The following is a 25492-nucleotide window of genomic DNA, read 5'->3' as shown; positions in this document are numbered from 1 at the left end:
GTAAAAAGGACTTCAGCTTTAAATAAGACATTTCGTACAAAGCTTGAGCACAAAAAAGTGAACACCAACGTGTCGTTATGTAAACACCACAAATGTTACTCATTTGTTCAGTAATGCACAGAACAGCGTGCGAGTTCCCTTTCCAGTGGGTGAGATTTCTGTAGCTGTTCCCCTCCCCTCAGACCTTACTGGAATACAGGAAACCCAGAAGCTTTGGAACATTTACAAGCTACAGTAGTCAGGATACATTGTGACTAGAGGAATTTTTTTTGTTTTGTTTTTTCTTTAAGGGGTTGGTCATTTAAATATACAGAAGTACAATAATCTCACAGGTAAATGAATGGCAGCTTGGATTAGAAAAAGCACCAAAATATTTAATATACATCTGGCACAAATTTCACAAGAAGTCAGTAATGGACAAACCAATGCTTTGCCTGTAGGAAAAGAAATCTCAGACTGTATTTAATGCTCTTCTTTCAAAAGGGACACAACAAAAACATTGCACTCAGGATTGCTATCAAGAAAAGACAACCTTCTTATCACACCTTACTTGCATTGTGCCTTAGATTGCACATTCCAAAAGATGCTGTTTCCATTCTGTTCCAGACACCAATGGTGAGAAAATTTGATGTAAAAGAAATTTCACATGATTTGTAAAACTACAAACCAATTCAGTAGATTGGGATTCAGTAGATATTGTCCTGAAATTCTACCAATTTTCCTCTAGATCAGGTTTCAAATTCGGTTGCATCCCCTTGAAATAAAGATCCTACATGAAACAGAATTTATTCCAGCTGTTTTCAAGCATTACATTTACACAGCACTTCTGATACTGCTGTCCCAAAGAGGAACCACAGAGCTGCTCCACGACATGCAACACATTCATCATTTCCCAGAGTGAGAAAACTGGCTCATACAGGGTTATCTCCTGGGTAAGTCTGAAAAGGCAAAACACCCCCGGGCACAAAGAACAGCAGATGTGACCCTGCCCACCCTTGCTGGTTTACTGAGGAGCTGAGAGGCCCCTCAGGGATCAGGGAGCTGTGCTCATAGGAGGCACAGTGACAGCCACACAAAGCCGTGCTCCCGTTACCTCCTTAGTTACACTGAGTTACTTCTCTAGGAGCAAATACTACCAAAATGCATTCCTTCCACAGAGAGGGACTTGAGGCTGAACTCAAAATCCACAAGAAAGAAATGAGGCTGCACCAGCCAGTGCTCCCAGGCTGACCTTTCTCCACAGCCCATCAAGGCCTTGTGGTTGCTTCATGCCCTCAAGACCAGCCAGTGCAAACCCCAACAGTGCTGGCTCAGGACAGAATCCTACCAGTCCCAATCTATGGTTCCTGGAACTTGAGTTACTCAACAACTTACAGCATGAGGCACTCCAACCCTCCAGCCAGCCCATCTCTTTTTAAAAGACTATTTCAAACTTACAGATAAGAAAGCAAATGTATTTTCAAATAACTGTTTGGCATGACTTAAACAGTCACAACTTCCAAATACAGAGCACTACTCTGTGAAATCCTCTAACGTGTAACATACATGGGAGCAGCAGCCAGCCTTCAGCTCACCGATCCTCTGGGCAGCTTTGCCACCTCTGGCCACACAATCTCCACTCTCACAGGCCCAGAGAAGAGCCAGAGTCAGCAGCTGTAACTGCATAAAATGGCAACATTCAAGTAAACACACTGCTTCAACAGTAGGCAACCTTTAGTCCAGATATAATTTACAGGGGAAAAAAGAAACACTTTACAGCACAAACACTGGAGATGGACTTTTTTTCCTGTGTGTGAAATGACAAGTTATCCAAAAAGGGCTTAACTGAAGAGTGCAATTAAGCAAAGATAGAAACTTATTAAAAATTAAACAAAAACCAGTATTACCTACAGAACCAGTAGGATTTTCAAAGACTGAGGATTGCAATAGTAGCAAGGAACCGCTGCAATGTCAGTGATTTAAGGCAAGCTGTTAGAACAAGAACATACATGCCACTTTTACCTATTGTCTCAAGTCCCCCTGCTCTCATGAAATACGTGCCCAGCCTGATAGTGCAAGAGATCACAGTCAAAACCAGCTCTCACACTGGAAGGATCTTGCAGCAGCAGTTGCTACAGCATCAAACTATGGGGGATTTGCAGTGACAGCAACTGTGTTGCAGTTTGCTTTGTGGGGGGAAAGGAAGGACACATGTGCTGCATGGAGAACAACACCCCCCAATGCATTAATGAACACAGCTAAGCACCAAAGCCACTCTGGCATCTCCAGTTCTCTTGCCAACACTCCAGCTTTACTCAAGTTCAAGGGGTTTATTGAGCAGGATTCTGACCTCAGGGATTAAAAAAAGGATGCCTTTGCACTTTGGCAGCTCCCATCTTTGCTGGGTGGTTACAAGACCAGTCCAACATGGAACAAAACACAGTATTTTCGATTAAATAAAAATACACTCACGGCACTGCACCAGGTGGGTTCCTAAAGCTTTTCAAGGGCAAATGAAAAGGCTGATGGCTTCCTCTTGGGGAGCAGCTGCTCCATCTTCAATTCACTGTCAGTACAGGCAGCCTGACCAGGGAAGAGGATGTGTGGTGACAGAAGCCCCTGAGCCACAGGCCACGTAGCTCTGCTCACTCGCTCTATTGCACTCCAAAAGTAGCACCCAGGAGGACCAACTCTGGTTTGCAGCTTGACCCGGCCCCCTTCCAAAGGGTCCTTTGCATACAGGTTAAACACAGGATACCAAAAACTATGGCAAATAGATAATACTTAACTAGGGTCAATTAAAAAAAAATAGATTACTCATCCAGGCATAAAATCCTGGCACAAAAGGATGGTAGCCTTAAACTATTCAAGTCTAAGAACAAGAGGTAGAGATACCTACATACTTCATGGTGAAGGAGATACAGATTCTTTCTGTCTTACAATCTCATGAATTTCACTTCAGTTCACACTATAAAACCAAAGGTTCGATCTTCAAGAGTCCAGAGAGAAAATGTTAACACTGGTGGGTTTGTTTGCACACAACAAAATTTAAGCAGACACTTTGCTTTAATACTTATTTTTAAAAATATGTTTTTCTGCATATTGAAGCACTACCCTGAAGAATTTTGAGTTTCAGGTTAAGCATCTTCCTTTTTAATATGAAAGGCTAAATTCACACGCACACACTTTGAGCAGAGTGGGCTCAAGGGAAGAACTGGATGTGCAATTTACTGAGGACCTTCTAATACAGGATCACACTGCAGAACACAAGGCTGCAAGACCCAGAAACTCACAATGACTATTATTTAACAAAGAATGGGAATGATGTAACCTCAGCCACCAAACAATACCATAACTGAGGTGGCTATTAACTACATGGTGTTTCCTTAACTTTGTCGGGCTTTTTTTGGAAACAAGACTTATGTTGACAGTATCACAAAAAGTCTAAGGTCACTGGTAAGTGCATAGGCCTGAGAACCATGGGTGACAGGCTAGTCCTGGACCCATGGTTTCTTCAGGCTCTGATAGACACACTGAGTGTGAAATAAAAGTCACCCAGTAAAGCTGCTACTGTCCCCCAGCACTGTCCACAGAAGGGGGCTGCACCTTCTGCCACCAACCTGAACCACTGTCCTCAGAGCAGCCTGAGTTCATTTCAGCCTGAACTCTGAACTGCACTTGGCTGAAAACTGTCCTGGTTCAAAGCTGACCTAGGAGATCTGCCAGGCCAGCCCGGGGGAGCAGCTCTCACTGTCCCAGCTGCTGCAGCTCCTTCTGTGCCACCTGCCAGACCCATGGTCCTGTTCCTGTGCTTCTTTCACTAGGATTGCACACTACTAAAAAGCTGTAATTTTCCATGTAGAATAGCACCAGCAGCAAATAAACTCACAATTTGGTGTTCAATTCCAACTCATTGCCTCCAGTCATGTTTCATGGCCAGCTACAGGCAGGATCTTTCAAATCCTTACTTCAATCAATAGATAGCCTTTGACCTCAGAAATGCACCCATGCAAGTAAAAATTAGCACGATTAAGCCTCCAGTTGATCTGGAAGTCAAATTTTAAAGGTGTTGCAAACTATAATACAGTATAAGTGGTCAGTGTTTTATTACTAGGGGCTAAAGTTTACAGGGATTTTATTTCTTTGCATATAAGAGAAGGCAGTAAAATGCCACAGATGTGGGTGTCAGACCAGTTTCCCATTATATTACTCCAACTATCTATATAGTTATCTGTAGTTATTTATCCCAAATTGCAGCAGATTCATTACATGCATAAGGTTTCCTAACACGTAATCTAATTTTAAAAAAAAATAAAATTAACAGTTGCAATGGTTTCAAGGATTTCATCAGCATCATTGCTCACTTACAGTCCTGTGCCCTACACAATGAAGAATTAAATTATATAAAAATGAAGAGTGAATGTATTTGGCCTGTTCCACAGATATTCACAGTTTAACCATTAAACAAGCATATTTTCAGAGGTTCCAATATTACTAAAGACTTCTCAGAGACACACACAGACCCTGCTCCCTCACCCGAGCATTACAGAGTCCAGGCAGTCTCGTTTGGGATCACAAAATCACCAGGCAATCCAAGAGAAGGTCTGACAGCCCCACTCACTGCCAGCACTGTCAAAGAGCTGCACCTTCAGCTCCTGCTTCAGGAGTTTAGAACTGACACAGGTCTGTTCTGCTTGCATTCTGTAAATGGCAATTAAAGGACTGAAATTAGGCTAAAGATAAGTGATACTTCGCCAGATAGATCATTTGGCTATTTTGGCAAGTACCCTGCCCAGTGGGTGGAGCTGCTCCTGCCTTGCTGGAAGCAGCAGAACAACAGCAGGGCTGTCCCCTACACTGAACATGTGGGACCTCAGCCACTGGTAATGCTGTGTCCTTTCCCCAACAGGAAACCACCTCCTGTGTGTTCACCTCCACCTTTAAAAGAAGCTGTATTACATCTGATACATTAAAATAGCAATCTGATGCACTACAGATTGATTTCCTCACTGCTGTCCACATTCCAACCACAAGATTAACACCTTCCTTAAAGAGCTCTATCCCTCAACCTTTGGAGCTGCTGCATGCTAGGGTGTAAATCAGAAGCTGCCATGAGCTGGTGTGCATGCATGCACTGGCTACGTATTTGAATAGTACATTTACACTCCAGACATTTTAGATTTCCTTTAGGGGAAAAAAAAAAGAAGTGATGAACAAAGCATTTAATAGCTGAATTAATGAAAAGCCTCAAACTTACAAATACAGTCTTCATTTACTGTCAAATTAACCTCCATTTGGAACTTTTCCTAACAAAGCAGCCTCTGTTGGAGAATTTATTTTAGTCTTTTAAAAATAACAGCACCAGCAAAAGTCTCACCATAAATTCAACTACTCCAGCATGAGTGCTTTGGCCTGCTTTGCTCATCAAATCAGAATAAGATTTTGCTGCCAAACACCTACATGCCACACAAAGTTAGAGAAGCAAGAACAAAGCTTTGGATGTATTTACCGATAAAACATCAACTTCAGGGCACTCCTGCAAAGGGTCAAATTCAGCTGCATCTAAAACAACCACGTTTGTTTTCCACAGCCTGTCTCCCAGCAAGATCAGCATGGACCAGACTCTCCTTTTATTAGATGAAAGAGATGCTATCTGTGGCTTCTGGGTTTGTTTATAAACAGTTTGCATTACCCACATTTTGTTAGTGATTTATGACCTCCAAGCCAAGCTATTGCAGGGCTGCACAGCAGCAAAGCCAGTCCCAGAATTTGGGCAAATCCTACTCCTCTCTCTGCTAACCCCTGTGAGGGCACAGCAGATGTGCAAAGCATGACACCCTGGACCTGGTGACAAGCTCACCACTTAAAACCTGTTTCCCTTTAGCTTTAAAACCCTGACATCACAAAAACTGTTAGATGCTATGGATGACTGTCCAGGCTTTTTTTGTTTTGTTTTTTTTTCAGCTGAAGTTGGTTTATGATCCTGAAATACAGCTCTGAAAAAAAAAAAAAGGTGTGTAACAGAAGTATATCAAATTCAATAAGCCAGCACTTGGCTATGCCTTGGCAATCAATCCTTTTACCAAAAAGTGTAAAAAAGTTGACATACTAAAATTAAAAAAGGTAGCATCAATAACCCAAAAAGTTTCAACCAGTGTTAATAAAACTCCCTTTAAGTCACAACAATTTCAACAGGCAAATAGTCCCAATACAGGCATTGTAAAATAATAAATTGTTTCCTATCCAAGTATTATCAAATCAGTCTAAAAATGACTCATCTACACTGCTGTCATTAAGAACACATTAAGAATTCACTTTGTCATCAGATGCCGATATTGTTGCTCCAGAAAGTGTGGAGTATTAACTGCAATTTAGCAATTAAACATATGGGTTAAAAAATTGGTTTGTCAATATTAATGCAAAAGATAGCTCCCTACATAGAAGTACTGTGCTTGCCAGACAAGTAAGGTAATACTTTAGGTATAAATCAAACAAATTAAAGCAGAATTATACCACAGTTTTCCTTGAAGACTTAGGATTTATGTGTTGCTTCTGTCAATGTTTAGCAAACTTAAGAAGCAGAACCTTTGGTTCTTTTAGTCAAGTAAAAATATTCTCAGGTACCACAAAAATACAACTTCCAGAGAAAATGGAAGTCCATCAACAAGCCCACTTTCAATAAAACTGAGGTAGTACTGCTCTTTTATTATGCAAATGTGTAAAGAGATTTAGATACAAATTGTCATCTACCACTCAGTTGACTGACAGGTACAGTAATTTTATAAAACGATCCCAACATTTAGTTTGAAAATCCAAAAAAAGGAATGATCTGGACTCATTCACTAGGAGTCAGCTCAAAATGGGAATTAGCCATATTACAAAAAGCTGTTGCTTACGTTGGTTTTTAGAGCCTTATTACCCAGGATTAATGCATTCATAGTTAACACTGCTGTTCATCTTGGTATAAAACCTTAGAATTATTACAGCCTAAAATTTCAACAATGTAAACAGCACTACACACAGTACAGACCTGCCCTGACAGATGTAGTATGAAAAACTTAATCTGGCACTGTATAATTTAGCAATGTTAATTTAACCTAACTAAAAAGAACTACATTGTGCAAGAAGTATCAGACTTATTTATACTAATCTGAAGTCTTAAAAAAAAAAAAAAAAAAAAAAAGCTTAACTTGTAGCCAGGGTCAAATATTTCAGGGCGAGAGTAAAAGGAATAACCAAAATTAAGAAAGTGCCTAAAACATGATACAGCATTCTAGAGCCCTTTCAAAGACAAGGCAGAAAAAGGTGTAAAGTAGAAAAATCTGGAGCCTCGGTAATTTCCAGAAACATCCAGAGTTTACATTTCGTGAAGGGCAACAAGTTGCTTTTGTCACTGCTGCTTCGCCACCGCTAAGTCTGTTCATCCACACACAGGCCCTCTGTGTCTGAAGACAGAATACATTTGGTTTCCTCTTCCTTTTTCCTTCGCTCCATTTCCCACTCCACAAAGGTATCGAAGAGACTCGGCCACGCCTCGTCCTCGCTGTAGTTGCTAAGGTCTGGTCCAATCACCTGAGTAAAATTTAGAAACATGTTCCACGTGTCCCGGGAGATTCCCTTGATTCCTGAGGGGTTCTTGATTAGGAAGTGTAACCATTGGTCCAAAATAGGGGGCTTGTTTTGGGTGAAGACTAATTTCCAAAGGGCAATGGCTATTTCCCGATGTAGCGATCTCTGTCCTTCTTCAGAGTCCAGGCCAAACTGGAAGGTGAAACGATAGAGATCCTTGAATTTATCCTCCTGCTTGGCTTCGTTTAGGAGGCTGGGGAACCTTGCACAAATGCCATCAATGCTGTCTGCATTTATTGCTTTGCAGCCTTCAAAAAACTCCTTCCTGTTAAGCAAGAGAAGAGAAATTAGAGCGAGCCCTTCCCACCCACCTTGCATGCCAAAGGCATCCCCTCTCCGTTCAGCTACATTGAATCAAAGAGGATCATCAGGACAAGACAAGGTGTGCCCTCAGCTTCAGTGGCACGGATTTTGGCAAGGGGAGCCACTGGAAAGACAGACAATTCCAAGGCATTCCTAAAGGCCTGGGGAGCCACATGCAATCCCTGCAGTGTTAGCATTTGAGAGGTTCTGCTCTCTGGCTTTTCTGGACACTTTCAGATCCTGAAATTCCTTTCACATTAAAAAGTGAAGAAGAAATTCCACGTTTGAAATTAACACATTTACCCCAGCTTGATTCAATACTGCCCATGTCTAAATGCTCACGCTCTGGACAAACTGCTTGCAAGGGACAGAGCAGTTCACTTCTGCTTTTGCTGCGGTTTTTGGTTGATCTCCCAGCCTGCAAAACCAAAGGGGAGCCACTGGTGTCAGTCAGCAAGGCATCTGCTGAGAGCATGGAATAGAGCATGGCATCACAGGGGCAGCAGCACAATGTATGGACACTGCTTGGAGCACCAGCCCTGGACAAGGGGCCAAGTGGGACGCACTTAGCTCCAGCTTCTCTGATGCTTGTGAGCAGGTGTTACAACCAGCCAGGAGAGCCAGCAGGCTGACACAGGATGGGCTGGAGGGAAGACAAGAGATGGAGCAGCACTCAGGAGAACAGACCACACTGCTTTCCTTGATAGAAGAAGTCCATCAGCACCTGTACCATGGAGCATGTCCTTCAACAAATATAACCTCTCACCACTAGATTTGCTCTCTCCAAGGAAATTAAAACCATGTTAATAATACTCATGGTAGTTGTGCAGAATCACAGACACTACTTACAAGTCCTTTACCATCTTAGCAAATACCTGTGTTGTCAGCCTCCAGTAAATCCACATTTGCATTCCAGAGTAATTCATCCCTTTGAGACACACCCTCAGCCACAAAGACTCTGAAGATGCTGTTCAGTGCACAGCAGAGGCTTGGGTCAAGGCTCTGAACACCAAAGTAATAAGCTCAGTAAAAATAGGCAGCATTACTCAAACCAATGTAGATAGACCAATAAATAAAAAATTTCTTCTCACCCTGCAAGTCCTTGTAGGCACTCTTCATTGCTCTTACCTGGACATTACTAATCAAGCTGGGGGAGGCTGCTGCAGTTTGGGTTTGCTTGTGGGCTTAGTGGGGGGGGGAGTTTTAGCTGTTGCATTGTTTCCTGTAGCATCACATATTGACAGTCTGCTGACTGAGCACCTTGTCCAGAAGGGCACATAGCACTTTGAACAGCAATCATTTGTCAGCTAGTATGAAACAGCTACCAGTGTCAAACCCCTCAAATTTCCTTCCCTCTCTATGCTTTAACAAGATTACTCTTGGAAAAAGACATTAGATGTTACAGTGGTTGGACAGGAACAATTCTGTCATTCACAGATTGTTAAGAGAGTTGGTAGCAATTATTAAAGAATTTCACATTACTTTAAAGGAAAAATTAATTTCAGTGTCCAATCCTATCACCAAGATAACGCTAGATACAGTAAATCGTTATCAGTAAATAAAGAATAAATTAATGTTTACAGAATCTCACTACACTGTTCATCACTAGCAGCATAATGGTCAAAACCACATCTTCTGAAATCCAGCGTGAGAGGAAGGGGAAAAGAAGACAATACAAAGCTTACCTTGTGCAGTGGTAGGAATTAATTTGATCAAAATGCAAGTGTTAGAAGAAATAAGTAAGTGAAGCTAATGAGGCTGTCTCTCCAACATACTGTTGACAGGATATACTTTAACATATGAAAATAATTACAAGTTCTACAAGAACTAACCTTGTAAATTTGCACATGGTAGCAGCCTGGAATTTCCAAGCCAAAACTAGTACTTTAAATTCAGTGGGATCAACACAGAGGTCATTGCAAAATCGTTCCATTCCTTCTTCCAGTATGGCATCTTCCCGCTCGTCCTTGTATCTCCTGAATAACTCCCCAATCCTCTGAAGAGAAGATTCCTCTGCATTGCAAACAGAGTCTTTCTTTGTATCTCCAGAAAACGTTGGTGGCTGACTGGACTCTATAGCAGCGTCTGTTTTCTTTGTCCCATTCACAAGAATGTCTCCTGAAGCCTTCCCGCAAGCTGAGCCATGGTCGTCTTTGTGGACTGCACTTCTCTTGCTGTGGGATTTGCTGCCAGATTCTCTTTCCCCATTTTTGCTGCCAAGGGTAGAAGAAGGATTCTTGCACTTGGTGACACACTGGCCCATGATGTTGCAAGCCCAGCTCCTAGCACAGTCCCCCTGCCCTTGGACACCCTTGCAGCCGCTCTTCAACACATCTCACCATGCCATTAGCAGCACTCAGCTAACCTGAAAAACAGTTTCAGAGTCAAACTGCTGTCTCTCTACAAAGAATATTCGAAGTATTAAATGTGGGAGAACACTTGCCATTAAGCGACTGACTTCAGGATATTAAAGCTTTGCATACTGAAAAGAAGCAGTGTATACAAGGCTGGAATATGCCATAAATTTCAGGCAATTTCAGGCTGTTTTACCTAGAAATCAATACAGCTCACTCAGTGCTACACTATACTAACGGGCCCTAATAAAGGAAATTCCTAAAATTCTTACTGCAGCATAGGTTACAAAGAGGTTGATTCATGCACAGGCTTCATCACGACACACTAACCCAGAAATATTTTAAAGGAAATGGTTTTTAAAAGCATACCCACATTTTATACACAGAATATAAAACACTGAAACAAAGCAGGGAAAGGAGGACAGGGACACTGATGGGACAACCTGGCAGAGACCTAAGCACTGGATCTAGACTGTACCTCCAGCAAATCAGCAAAAGGGATGTCGGGGGGGGGGGGGGGGGTGGGTTGAGGGGGCTGGCTGTTGGCTGGTTTGGGGGAGGAGAAGAGAGAGTGGAAGTTGTGACTTTATTTTTAAACAGAGTGTGGAATCTAGGCTTTGTACTTAAAACATACATAGTGTGTTTCCAGAAAGGAGGCAACACTTCTTATGCAAGAGGGTATCAAAAAATTGTTCATTGCATTGTTTCAAGTGGGCTCCTCCCTTCAGGTAAGGAGACAGACAGGGGACGGAGCCGCCTTAACGAAACTTATTCAGACAGACACACATGAAGATAAGAAGTAGCAATTCCAGTTCAGAGGGGATTTTTAAAATAAAAATTAAAATACCAAAATGATTTCATCATAGTCTCTTTTTATAAATCACAAAGCCTGGCATATTTGGAAAAGATATTTTGCCCAGAGAAAAGTGTTCTCCAGTTTTCCCTTATAATACCAAGCTAACACACTAATACTGCCCTATCAGCAAGCAGCTACACCAAGGACAGTCCACTTCTCAGAAATGGCAGCTCCAAGAAAGCAATTGCTTATCACAGTCCTCCTTTACGTACTTACTTGCATTTCACTTCTGCTGTCAGTTAGGCAAAAGCTTCAAGCATAAAAATTAAGTTGGACTTAACTTTGTGTACAGCTTTCAGTTTAGAATTAGCACAAGAAAGAAGAGAGATAAAAATTTAAAAATTAAGAAATACAATAGCTGTCATGTCAGTTCTACTGTATTTTTTCTTGGGCAAAGCTTTACTGAGACTGAAGCTCTCTTTTAAGATATAAACCAACAGCAGCAACAAGTACAGATGAATTTTCAGATATTAGGATCACAAAAACAAATCTTCTCTCAGTCATTATACCTGTTTTGTCAAAACAGCACATGTGCAGCTTCATGAGCAAAATATTTTGCCAGGGGAACTACAACAGCCAAGATACCTGGCTTCCCTTTCCCTCCCCAGTTCCTTAAGTACTTAACCCACACACAGAACTAACAAAGGCCTATTTTTTAAGCAGACAAAGAAACAAAGGTATTATATAGTCTTTCAGCACAATGCTTTAAAGATTAACTTTGCAGCATCATTTATATATGCAAGCAAAGTTTGATTTAATGTATTCAAGAAATTCATAACAGTATGTATTTGAAGGGATTTATAAAAAATATGCATGTCAATATAAACGATCCATAAGATAATTTCACTGGTCCTTAGTATTTCACAGCTCTGTGAGTTGCAAAGCACAGCCTGGCTCTGATTTCTGTGCTACCAGGTGCCTGAGCAACATCGTCCTCTCCAGTCTACACCAGTCATTATTTCATTACAGCAAAACAAACAGGATATTAGTAGGCAGTGTAAAAAGTGCTTAGTGATTAACTCCCACATATCAGCTTTTCCCCCTTCCATCTTTAAATTCATCTGAATTCAAATGTTCAGTCTACACTAATTCTCGTTCTTCCATCATTTTCAAATTCATGCAGCTAAAAGAACAGAATAAAAAACCCTGAATACAGACTAGTATTAGAGTTTAAGGCAGAGTTTAGGTAGTATAGAAAATTTCCTGCTCAAAGATGTAACAGCAGTTATTAGCTATTGGTGATTTGGAACAGCTTTTCCCTGTGGGGGAGGTTAAGGAACAGCTGCCTCTTAGTGAACAGTACTTTCCTCTAAAGTAGTCAAATCACACACATCGTAACTAATCCAATTCACTTGAGGAATCCCAATTTGAAGTGTTTTTTTATATAAAGGCAGTCCATAATACATACTGTGTCCATAATTTTCCTAATAAAAGTGACTCACTATCATGCTTCCTAAGCAGCAGCTTGTATTAATGATAACAACAATCTAACATTCAGGTTTCCAAAGTGACATCACCAATGTGATGAAACTGATGGATTTTAAAATCATCTGCTATCACAAAAAGAGCACTACAATACACAGAGGGAAGATATGCCAGCATTATTAGACACCTGTATGTAAGGTGGTATCCCACCAGCAGTTTCCAAAAACAAGCAAGCCCAGTAGCATTAACCCCTAGAGGACAAGTTAACCACTTCCCTCACATCATACCCCTCCAGCAAACACATTTTCTGTACTCCTACCTGCCTTACAAAGAGCTGAGTGCTGCTCCTGAACAGCCACTGCCTGGGCACTGTTAGCACTGCTCTTCCCTGCAGTAACAGAGTTCTTCCTTCCTCCTCCCTGCCAAGGAGGTTTTCAGAGCACAATCCTACTCCTTATGAACAAACACTAAAAGATACTGATGTAAAGTTGCTGCAATTCCTCACTTTTCTTCTACATGAAACTTGATGCCATGTGCCAGATATTTAGAAGCATTATACCCCAAAAATAGCAAAACCAGCTTGGAAAAAAAAAAGTCCAGACTGCATCCGCTGGCAGCTTGTGCATGTATCTGGTTTTGTAAGAGAAAAGTCTTTTGGCACTCCATCAGTTACCCTTTTGTAAACTGCCTTCGCTGAGCTGGATCCACTTCACTAACTAGTCACCTCCACTTCCTACATGACTCAGGTTTCAAGGCATGAAAGGAACAAGAGCCTCGGAAGGAGATAGAAACAAGTGGGAGAAGCTGGCCCTTTTGTTAAGGAAGGCTGGAGAGAGGATCTAATTGCAGCATCAGGAGCTGCAGTGAAGCCAGAGCTCAAGGAGTGGGAGACAGCACCCTCAGGAAGGTGAACAGAGCTGCGTGCTTGGCTGCAGAGCAAAGCAAGTATCACAAAGCACAAGGACCAGCAGAGATTTCTCCCAGCTGGATCCGGAACTATAAGCATAAAGTTCTTGTGTACCCAAAGGTTACACTGGATTGGTGGCAAAACATCAAATCCCAAAACAATCAGTTCCCAAGAGCAAAATTACTAAGAGGCTTGTACAGTATAAAAGCAAGACATAAAAGGCAGCAGTGACCACTGCTTTTGCCATTCTACTAAAAAGGATCAAAATTCAGGGCTAAGGTTGGAATGTGCTCAGCGCTACAGGATGCAGTGCTCCCAAAGTCTATTACTCAGAAAAGTATTGAGCAATGATCTTCAGTAAATGTGAATCACCAAGATGCCCATGAGGCCATCTTCCTCTTTCAAAGCAGAGATCCACAAAGATGTTCTCTGCACCTTTCTAGAAAGGAGTCAGCAGTTGGGAACACAGAATACGAGTGCTGGTGAATACAGCCAGCTAAAGGAAAATCACCCTCTAAGAACAAAGGATGTGCAGAGCCACATGGCCCCACATATTAAATGAAAACCTAGAGAAGATTACAAAGGCCTTGGTTAATGCTTGGTGGAGCTTTTTGATTTGGTGGGGGTTTTGTGTCAGACTTTTTTCTAAGTGCTGTAAGGAATTTGCAGCAATTTTTTCCTCCATTTTTAAGTGACCAGATCACACATAACCAAAATTCGAAGGGAGCAAAACAAAGTGACTCAGTAATAACTCTCAATCATACAAGCACGCTGCAGCACAATTGAAAACAGCAGCAATGAAGTGGGGGAGAGCTGGCAGGAGGAGAGAAGATGCAAAGGAGATATTTAAGTAACCCTGTATTTTTCTATAATGACGGATGTTATTGTAGTAATAGAAATTATTGGATATGTCCAGAGAATAACAAGCAAAACAAGCACTATGCTGTTTAATCAAGTGTTGCATCAGAAGGTATTTATAATGAGTTTCAAAACACAGCAAGTACCAAGAAAGTAGAGGAAAAAGCTTTTCATACATTGAAGAAGACCTCAAAGACAAATTTAGGAAATCTTGTAACAAAAGGGGAGACCACTGGGAGACCAGCCAACCATTAAATCCCTTTCTGAGTGGTATTTCACTACCTAAGGCAAAGACAACATAACTACAGCTTAACTAAGCCTCAACCCAGCCTCAGCTTTTCACAAACACTTGAGCACAGTTTAAGAATTTTACAGAATTCCACTATGCATTATCTAACTTTTAATGAACAGGGATACACAACTTCAAAAATAGCCAAGAGTAGGGAACAGTATATCATGGATGTCCTGTCTGTTTCCAGTCCTGAACAGATATACAGAGCTTCTCACTGGGAAGGCAGGAGAGGATCACTGCCACTGCTGAAGCAGAAGCAATCACTGCTCTAACAATTGTGATGGACAAGTGATCTTGTAAGCAAACATCTAATACTTACATAGTTTCAGCTACACAGGGAATCATTCCACTAGCTTCACAGCTTCCTTTAGGCTCCCTGGACTTCACATAGAATGCTGGAAGACAAAAGACCACACAAATCTTTACATTTAGAAGGGACATGAAATGCACCGTATCACTGAGAACCAACTCTATTTAATAAAACCCTTCAGAGCCAAACTCCATTTGCTCAAAGAGTCATTTTATAAAAAACTACTTCACTTTTTTGACTTACAAAGTAGCATTTACACCATTAACTCTGCACTGTCATATGAACCATACAACAGGTACTGAAAGCAACAGACAAATTCAAATGTTTGTTAGGGATAAATACACACTTCCGGATACTTTCATGGCTTTCAGCATGGGAGAGTTAATTCCTCATTTCATGCACTCAAAGCAAAGCAGGGGACATGCTATCACTGCCACTGCATGTTAGCTGAGTGCTGTTTAATCTGTGAATGCCAGACAGCTGCTACCTAGCAAAGCATAATTTGGGTCTGGAGAGTAATTCTCTTTTTTCATTCTCTAGCACATTCTTTTCCATGTTTGTTTTCCCATGTTCAGTTGAGCTGGCTCAACTTTGCTTCTCTTAAATTCACAGCTCTGCTGTATAACTAGGAACCTCTGAAGAGAAGACAGACAAAGGTATGTCTGGTTTTTTGTAGCAAGAGCTGCAACTGCAGCCCCTAGTCAACACCTCTGTATCTGATCTAGTAGAAAAACACAACAAACAAGAAATCTCTGGCAAAGTTCCCCTGCTCTGCCATACTAACAGAAACACTAAAACATCTCGTTTTTACAGCTCTTAGTACAAGTAGGGAGCAGACAGATGATCAAAAGCTGCCTTGCTGCATACTTACTTTATACATGAAATTTACTTCTTGGGAAACAAGTGAGAACATTAGCTTGTTCAGAGGGTCCTTCAGCAGAAAGAGGAGGGTGAATGTAGAAATACAACCATGAAACAAGGTCTTGTCACACATGCCAATCTCCACATGAGTTTTCCCCAAACCTGAATCCTGTATGTGGATTAGGAAAATTTGACTGATACATAAAACCTATTTCAGACCAAAGCTGTTGATAGAGCTCAAAAGCCCCAAATATTTCAAAATGCCTGGAAACTCTGGAGTGGTACTTTCACTCATACACACACACAGAGCAAAAACATATCTCCACTGAATCATTTTTAGGTAATTACTGTTGAGATGGAGACCAAAAAGTCTACTTCACACTGGGTTTACATATTCTACTTCCAAACCTCATCTTCCACAAAACCAACCACCCTTTTTCCCTCCTCCATGGCTTCACAGCTCTTTTAGCAGACACTCCAGTGGGTGCACAGCCACCAGGCAGCTTAACATGCAAAGGAACAGAGGAGTGTCTGCTTCTCTCATGGTGGAAGCACTAGCTTGAATTTCTTCCTATTTGACCACAGCATCCCATGAATTTCAAGAATTTAAGGAAATGCAACATCTGGCACATCTATGTTAATTTCTTTTGGCCTCCTGCACCTACATAATTATAAATCACCAGGGAGGAACACAGGGTGCTGGGTAGCCTCATTCCCCAGGAACCTGTATAAACATCTTACAGTTCTCATTTTGAAAAATCATTGTCATGGCAACTTTTTGCAATAAACTATTTTTCAAACATATTTGTATTTCTCTGGAAGATATCTATGATCCCATGATCCACCAAATCCACATTTCCAGTTGACTTATGGCACGTACTGGAAGCAAACACTTATTTCAAGTTCAAAATAAGCTAAATCTGATGGAGATCAGCCCTACCCAGCAAAAGCCAAACTTTTTCAGGTTGTTTGAAGTAATTTCCTTGTTGGCTGACCTCTACACATGCACAATGACTGGGGCCAGAAATATTAACATGTTAGAACCTCCAGCTACAATTCTTCCCCTTTATTTATACTTCTATTCTTCTGAGTTGCCCATTTAACCTTTTTACATTTTTTAATACAGTAGCATGTGTAAACTTTGACAACACAACTATGGGATATGGAACAAAAAGTTAGTATGAGTTAGCAGTTACAAGATCAAGCTCTTCAAGGCTGTATTTAAAGGCTATCAGAGCACAGCAGTGCACTGACTTCATCCTAAATCATGTGCAGTGAGTGCAGCAGGGGTGGACAGAAGCATCAGCACACTGGTGGCACAGGTTTTGGCTCAGGCCTTGGGCCAGAGCTGTGAGTGTAGCTGCAGGCTGTGGTCACCAACATCCCTCCCCCTGTGCTGCTGTGGAGCAGCAGCATCACAACACAGTAACTCAGACAACAGCCTGCACTGCTCATTAGCAATCCCGCAGCAACCCACGGGGAAGTAAGTAATAAATAGTGTGGACCCTTGGGATGACAGAGGCCTTTGTTTTGCTCACCTGCCTCTTTTCACACTCTGTGTCTAAGCCCCTGGGACTTCACTCTCCTGAGCACTGGGCAGGAGGATCAGTGCAGGCAGGCAGCCTTCTCACCAAAGGCAACTTGCTTTGCTCTCCTGCAGGGAATCAGTGAAGGATCAATGGTATTGTTTCCCTCTTCAGCAGGCAGAAATTGAGAGGGTCAGCTCTACACGTGGAAGCTTTTACTGTGCAGTTCAGAGTTCTACACTACAGCGCCAAGCACTTGATGCACAAGTGTTACAGCATAAACCAAACTTCAGTCAAAGCCGGCACGTTATGGAAACTGCTTATTTCAAGTCTGAACCTGCAACAAAACTTTCTCAGCAGAAACCCTCTGAGTGCAGGACAATGGCACATTATGGGCTGTCAGGAGCCCAGAACACACCTCACCACATCCCCAACCAAGCGCTGCGCTAGCACCTGTCTGTCACGCTGATCTGCTCCACACCACTGCTGCACAAATACACTTATGCAAAGTTACTCAAGAGGAAGTCTAAAGCAGGAAAGTCCTGCTGCAATTAGTTAAAATGAATTATTAGTTTGTGAGGCTTCCTGCAGTTGAAGAACCTTTCAATGAATTACAGACAGTAATGGTTTTGTGGGCAGATACATGAGAACTTTACCGATCTGTTCCAAACCAGGATAACAAAACTATTTCTGATTAACCTCAGTCTGAGCTTTGGAAACAAAACAGCTTTAGAAATGTGATCAAACTGGGTAAAATTTGTCTCTACAGAACATGCCTGGATAGAGTAAAAGCTAGTTTTACAGACACCTGAAAAGGCACCATGCAGAGCTCCGGCTGCCACTTGGCAGAAGGTTACATGGCAGTCTAGGGGAAAACCAAGCCAGGCAACAGCTATGCTGGAAGCCTGAATACTTTCACAAATGAAAAGCAGACTTCTGTGAGAAAGATCATACTAGAAAGGCTTAACTAATTTGGAAGGGAAGGCCAGGTACAAAAATACAAAAAAAACCCAAATCAGAAACAACTTCACCATTTACAGTCCATAATGCTGGGGCAGGTCTCAGGGCCAAGAATCAGTTATCACCCAATCTCTTCCTCTCCCCCTTCAGTCACCAGGATGCAGGCACAAGTCTCTTTACAATACCTGAGCCTTGACCGGGTGTGCTGTCACTCCAAGTCCAGAGCTTACTCATCAAAAGACATTTTTCCATTCAAGACTGGGCAGAAGAAACCTGCTTTCCGCACTGTTGAAGAACACCTGACTGCACGCACTCACAGAGCATAACAGCACATTTCATCTCAAAAGTTCAACAAGTAGTCTCAAGAAAAAGTGCAACAGATGTTTCAGATCTGTAGTTCACTGTGTGCAGCTAATTGTCTAAGGCTAGCTTAAGAAAAAATTAATAATAATGTGAAGAATTATGAGCAGAGGAAGACTAAAGCACCTTACTACTTTTTCTTATGGAAGATACTTTCCTTAAGTAGCTTTTTCAGCAGACAAATGCATCATCCTTGAATCCCTACTTCCCCTTTCCATTCTCTAACCACACCTTACTTACTGATTACTTTGCATTGTTTTTCCATTTGGCCCTATTAAAAATGTTTCAATTGTTCCCTATTATGCGCTTCATCTTACTTTATTAGGTGGGTGGAATGATTTGTTAAGATTATTGTATTTTCAAAGAACAAACCCAAGTCTGGTTAGCTAAACAGAATGTAATTTTAGAAGGGTGCCTTCAGGTGCTTTTGTAATGTAAATAAATTAATGAACTAATTCATGCAGCAGCAGTACTTGTTTTGAGAAGTCTATTTAAGCTATAAGCCAGACAATGGGCAGAGGGGAAATCAAGACAACCAAATAACAAGGCTGTTCAAGATCATGCCATCAGTTTTCAGTAAAGCTGAAACCAGAACTCAAATCAGATTCCACCCAATTCTCTACCTCTTACACACTCAAACATGAACATACTCATTTATCTCCATTCATTTAAAATCTACCAATATTCCCCTTCTCTTTTGAGATCTTTGTGAAAGGCCATACAAGGTCCAGCACGCACAAAAAAGCAAATTATCTCTTACTGAGAGTTTGTGCGGTTTTTCTCTTTTCATGTGCAAAGGTCTGTAAAATAATAATCCTTCAGTATTTTTCCAGGGTATACTAACTTTTGCAATGTGACAGACCTTTAACACCTCTGTATGCATTATGAATAATTAAAGCAGCTCATGGCAGGGAAAAGAGCTACTCTGTGCTGACACAACCAGTTCACATCTCTGCAGCAAAACTGCAGATTATGAGACCAAAAGAAACCACAGCCCCTGGGTATTTGACAGAGATGCATCCCACTGAAAGCATCTGAAAGTAGTTGTGCTACAAGTATTTACCTTACCCTGGCTCAATCCATTCTGCAAACTAACCTACAGAAAATTGCAGCTCTCTGCAGCCAAACCAGAATAACTCTGAAAAATCACCTCGGTCTACAATCTACTCATCAATGGAAAGAAAAACATTTACTTTTAAACTGAGCTAAGTGTGCACAGATTTTCTTCTACATTAAGTTCAGCTATCAGACTTCACCTTGAAGTGTTTGAAGTGCCTTCACCAATTACATTCAGCTGAATATAGTTCAGGTATATATCAAGTGACTCCTGTAAAAATAAGATATGCTTTAAACTAATTGTAGTGAGTGAGTAACTTCATACTTCTTACTGTTCTCCACAATGAAGACAGCAATCACATGAAAAAGGAAGCCCTTCCAGCAACTGTGGCTAACAGTCTCCCTTCTCCAGTAGAAAGCAGCTGTGAGAACAGTGACCCACACAGCACCTAACACTGAAGGGACAAGTTTAAAGATGAGAGCCAGACCATCTCATAAGATCCCTGCTGGCAGCAGATGCTCATAAAGAGTTTACAGAAGGCCCACTGGCCATCTCACTGAGTGTGACACAGTTTACAGGCTGACAGCCAAAAGAATCACTCATTCCATGCAGTTGTGCAGGAACTTCAGTACCAGCTGACCACATAAACACTGGAATCATATCTAAGTTATGTACAACAAATTGTTCTAAGTGAAAGCACTGACATATGAAAGTGCCTTAAGAGCATATGCTTGGATTTTTAAACTGACTGCAGTTTCTAAAGCAGAAAATACACACAGTCATCTGCAGAAGCCCTAATTCTCTCTCCTGATTTGATTTGCAACTTCCCTATTCCAGTGAACAACAACATTTCCCACTGTACGAACGATTCTGAAGTGTTTTGATGCTAACTGTATCAGTAGCTTCAAAGGAGCTCCTTTGAGTCCTTGAACTTGGTTATCAGTTTTAACAAAGACTCTCACCTCCCCTTGAGAAATCTGGTGGCAGCTTCGACCAACACACACTTTTTTTTCCACAAGTTTTCAAACATTCTTGATTTCTCTTGACATCCCGTGCCCCACAAGAGACCAGGTGTGTAGGTATTTATCCTGTGTTTCATGACACATAACTACTAAATCCAAGCACAGGTAACTGCTGGAAGCTGGAATACATCAGACCTTTGGCACTCCAGGCCACTCATTTATATGCTGATCCAGAATACTCAAGGCTTTCTGTACAGACTCGTTGGCAATGGAAATATTGAACAGTCAACGTATGACAAATCTAAGAGCTAGGACATTTGCGTTTGTGAGTCTATTACTAAGCTACACATGCCTCCAATAATCATAGGTGCTAAGATAATCTTTTCCCTCCCTTTCCATTTTAAAACAAAAGGATAAGACTGACTGCATTGCAAGTTCCAAAGTTGCAGGAGGAAAAGCATCACACATGAAAAAAATTCAAAGAAAGGACTAAAGAACTAAAACCTTCACTTTCTGCTACTACATGGATGCAAAAATAAGACTGGTGTATTTCAGGAGCACATAATCCTTTTGGTTCAAAAAAACCACTTATGTTCACTAAACAGGAAAAGTGAGACAACAAACAACTATGACTGTCATACTGTCTCTGGCAGTCTGACTTTGTGGGAATAACAAACTGTGACAGGAGGTCAGGAACAGCATTCTCACATTTTGCAAAGTAAGTTTTGTCTTTCACAAAACAGATGCTGTAGACAGAACAGCATTTATAACCATTCTTTCTGAGACACCATAAGATTATACTACCTTACTCTCTTTACTGGAATCCTGTCTCACCACCTATGCTTTTGTTGGTTTCTCCAGTTTTCCTATTTCTGTGAAACAGTTTTCTAACACTTAGATATAAGTAGTCCCCTAACTGTCATTATTCTAGCAGCAAAACATTGCAATTAAATAACATTTAACTAAAATCCAGATTTTCTGCTCCTTTAATATGCAGAGAGCTGCCCCCCAGGACACATGGATAAAATGGAGACCTAAATGGGTCAATTCTCACACTATATTTTAGGCAAGAAGCTTTGGCTCACTATTCGCTCTGCTATGGCCAGCACTGAGATGAGAATGTAAAATCGTCACCACACTATCACACCAAAGCCACACACGACAAGGAGAACCTCCTCATGTCACCACAAAGAACACTGGCACTTGTGCAGGGGAAATCAGAGCTCCCCTGGCTTTGTCAACCCCCACCTGCCTGGGGCTCTCCCATTTGCTCACCCACAGCCCATCACCAAGAGCTGTGGATCCATAAACCCTCCACAGGGAAGGGGGAAACCAAGGTGCCAGTGAGCAATGGGAACACGTCTGGAAGTCTTGGCTTTCCTGATCACTCCCTGGGAAGGTTTCAACCCAGATCTGTAATTACCTGACTCAAGCAAGAGACAAAAGATAGGGGGGATGGAGAAATCACTGACTGTTTCAAAAGACACACTCCAGATGACTTGCTGTACAGAAGACACTGAGAAAAATCTGCATAGACAGTTTACTTGTGTCACATGTTTACAGGGGGTAAACTGCAGTTGATACTTCACCAGAAGGCAACATTTGCATTGAACATTTGCCATGAAATTACCATTGTTTCAAGTCAAGTTAATATGTCATTACTGCTGGGTAACTTAAGAGTCAAGTACACAATTAATCCACATCACCAACACAGATAATCTGCAAAACATTACAGCCATTAATCTAGTATTTTTAAAAAGGAGGAAGGGGTAAGAGACAAAAGAACTTATTAGACTTCCAGTAACCAGAAGACAAAGCCTATTAGTCAGAGGCAAATAGAGGAAAGGAAGACAGCCAGATAAGATGCAGACCCCTAGGGAGAAGCAGCCAAAGAGAAGGAGCCCAGCCAGGGAATTCTGATGAAACTGTTAAGGGGGTTCCCCCTTATCTTCATGTGATTACCAAGTCCCTCAAGTGTTTACAGATTGCTCTTTCAGCCTTCCAAGAATTCTGGCTTCCAATATTCAGCTCCTTCTGTATTTCTGAGAATGAAAGAAAGGACTGTTTTTCTAACATCCTATACTTCTATTTTTATAGTCTCTTCTTACTCAGAAGAGTGTTTTCCTGTTATATTCACATACAGACTCATGTGCCTAATGAAACAATAACATTGTTTCTGCCATTTGCAAGTTCTTACCAACAGCCAAAACCCCATCGGGATGGATTTTACAGTGCTCCAAGGTTCTAAATTAAATTTACCAACATTTCTCTGGAACCAATAAAGAAAATCAAGTGCTTCAGTGTGGGACAGATTTGAGCAGTGCTGGGGCACTCTCAATCCTTCCAACCTGCAGCCATGCATCTCTGTATCCAAACCCTTTGTGCATTTCTTTCTGCCCTGAGTAAATGCAAGTGTAGAAGATGTGTCTGTACCCTCTTCTTCCACCCTCTTTTACACCCCACTATCCCTATACACATACCCAACACTGAGGAATTCTTCCTGTTTCTTAAGCTCCGTTCCAAAACAAGCATCAGAACCGAGCCTCTCCCTTATCCACTCTCAAATTTGTCAGAACACATCCTAGAAGTCTGTCAAACTGTCTGGCAGACCTTCTTGCTCAATATATACTTCTTCAATTAATTTCAATGAGGGTCTTCCAAAAGAGCTGTTCTTGCTTCTCTCTCAAAGTCATTCCTTCATCTGATCGTCTTTCTTTTTTCAACACAATTCATGCTAAATGGAAGCCAGATATAATTATTAATGAATTTCCAAAATCAACAAATTATAAGAACTACTGACACAAATCATTGTGAATTTGCTCACAACAATGAAGAACACAACAACATTCAACTTCAAAATAAAGCAAGAATCTGGGCAGAAAAGGCATGTAACACAGCCTTGAAGATCTTGATTACATGAGCTGATTACAGCTCTTATTGCAGGCTGTCAGTCTCACAAAGAAACCAGCTAAGTTGAACCAAAGCTGTAAGTTCCCCTGTTATTAGCTGTGTTACTTTTTTTTTTTTTAGGAATTGCAGTATTCATGTTTACATACAACTTGCTATTAGGAAATAATCAGTTTTAGAAATCATTACAAGAGCCGGTATTTGTAGTGAGTTTGTAAAGCCAGTCGCACTTTGCAAATCTGAACTAATTCAACACAGATCACAAGCTCTCCTTTTTCTGCTGATGTGCAGAAAATCTTTGCTTTAGACTGTGAGCTGTCATGTAAAAGTGAATGTTTACCACAGACCACCATGACACACCTGTGTGGGGGAGACTGAGGACAGACTACAAAATTGATAAGAGCATGAGGTCAGATCTCTTTACTTTCACAAGCAACTAAGGAACTGTGTTTCCTTTTCTGAGGATTATCTTTCACCAGGGAAACATGCAGCACTGTTCAGATACAGTCATGGGACACAAGTACTCAGACACTCTCTCTTCCCACTGCTGTAGCCCAAATAAAATACAAATACTGTAGCTGCTACACATTAACTGTTCAATAAAGGTGTTTTTAAACACGCAAGAATTTGTTTAGGTAATGTCTTTTGGTCAACTGTTCTCTCAAAAAAATACAGACCATACCAGTAAGGCCTGTAATTTTCAAAAAGGTAGGGCACTTCTGTGCTTTTTGTTTGTACAGCTATAGTCCTTTTTTTTTTTTTTTTTAGAGCACTTAACTCATTACCCCTTTAAATTATGTGACAAGACACTGCCATTCAAAAAAAGTTACCAGCTGCGGATCAATGCTGTATTCTGATACTTGGCATCAGCCTGTTCAGTTATCAATGTAACATTTTGAAGGGCAGCATATCAGCAGTGCTAACTATTTAAAAGATAATCAATTATTCTTTCCAGCAACCACAGCACTGATAGGATAGACATATTATTCCAACCAATATTTGCCCGAAACAGATTATGCAAGTTATAATTTAAGTTGTTATGAGTAGCTTATTAGTACCACCACAGCCCCAGAGAGTGATTAATGCAGACTGCAGCTTGCACAGGAAGGGTAAACACACTCAGGGGAGGGAGGGAGAGCTGAAGCAGGAAAAGAAGTGGCTGTCCAAAGGGGGTACGTTCAGATAGCGAGAACCACCTTGGAAATAAATCACTTTACAGTTTATTGCTCTGCCTTTCTCCTGGAAACACTACGAACATTCACGTTCTAGCGTGACACGTGAGAAGGCTGGGCACGAAGCGCACCCGAACAAAGCAGCCGCTCTCCCCGGCCCTGGGGGGCTGCGGGGCTGCCCGCAGCGACCATCGCAAGGACGTTTTAGGACCCCGCAGACGGCGCACATCGGAACGGAAAAAAACAGGAGAACCAAACCCCGGGGCGAGGCAGCTCCGCCGCTCGGGGCATAGGGATGAGTGTGGGGTGGGCACGGCCCGGCGGCACCGGACCCCACCGGCACCACTCGGAGCGGCGCCCGGCCGGGACCGCCCCGCCCGCGGCACCGGGGCAACGCCTGCCCGGCCGCTCCCGGCGGGCTGTCCCCGCGCCGCAGGACTGCGGCTCGGGGGGCCCTAACGTGAGGGGGCGGCGGCGGCGGCACGGGGTCCCCCGAGCACAACCGGCCCTGGCGGGGCTGAGGAGCAACGCGGCTGCCACGAATGAACCCCGCCGCCCGCGCCGCCGCCCGGGCCGTGCCGAACCCCGCGCCGCCCCCGCCACGGCTCCCCCGCAGCCCGGGCGGACGGGAAGAGCCTCGGTCCAATTCACTCACCTCCGCGGCGCCGAGCGGCTCTGCCTCCACCGCATCACTTCCGGGCGAGCGCTCAGCTGGCGGACGCGCCGTGACGTACAGTGACGTACAGTGACGTGCCGTGACGTATCGTGCGAGGG

The 25492-nt window shown here is 42.1% G+C and overlaps 1 protein-coding gene across 2 annotated transcripts; it reads right to left on the bottom strand.

The window, feature by feature from the left end:
* Nucleotides 1-19: 19 nt before the first annotated feature.
* On the bottom strand, nt 20-25414 carry DCUN1D3 (defective in cullin neddylation 1 domain containing 3). Of its 2 annotated transcripts, none has more exons than XM_062503222.1 (4): nt 25374-25414; nt 14923-14998; nt 9744-10276; nt 20-7873 (listed from the first exon to the last, which is right to left on the bottom strand). In XM_062503222.1, exons 3-4 carry the CDS (start codon nt 10172-10174, stop codon nt 7390-7392), a joined length of 915 nt encoding a protein of 304 aa, XP_062359206.1. In that variant the 5' UTR covers nt 10175-10276; nt 14923-14998; nt 25374-25414; the 3' UTR covers nt 20-7389. The 2 variants fall into 2 exon arrangements, with proteins under 2 accessions (XP_062359206.1, XP_062359207.1); XM_062503223.1 differs by lacking the exon at nt 25374-25414 and adding an exon at nt 15785-15824.
* Between the last annotated feature and the right edge of the window lie 78 nt (nt 25415-25492).

Source organism: Cinclus cinclus, chromosome 16, assembly GCF_963662255.1.
Source record: "Cinclus cinclus chromosome 16, bCinCin1.1, whole genome shotgun sequence".
Lineage (NCBI taxonomy): Eukaryota > Metazoa > Chordata > Aves > Passeriformes > Cinclidae > Cinclus > Cinclus cinclus.
This window is presented reverse-complemented; position numbering and strand designations above follow the sequence as displayed.

Coding starts and splice junctions, on each gene's coding strand:
- DCUN1D3 (XM_062503222.1), bottom strand. CDS start 10,174: ATGGGCCAGTGTGTCACCAAGTGCAAGAATCCTTCTTCTACCCTTGGC. Junction 7,874..9,743: donor ACCATGTGCAAATTTACAAG/GTTAGTTCTTGT, acceptor CTTGCTTAACAG/GAAGGAGTTTTTTGAAGGCT.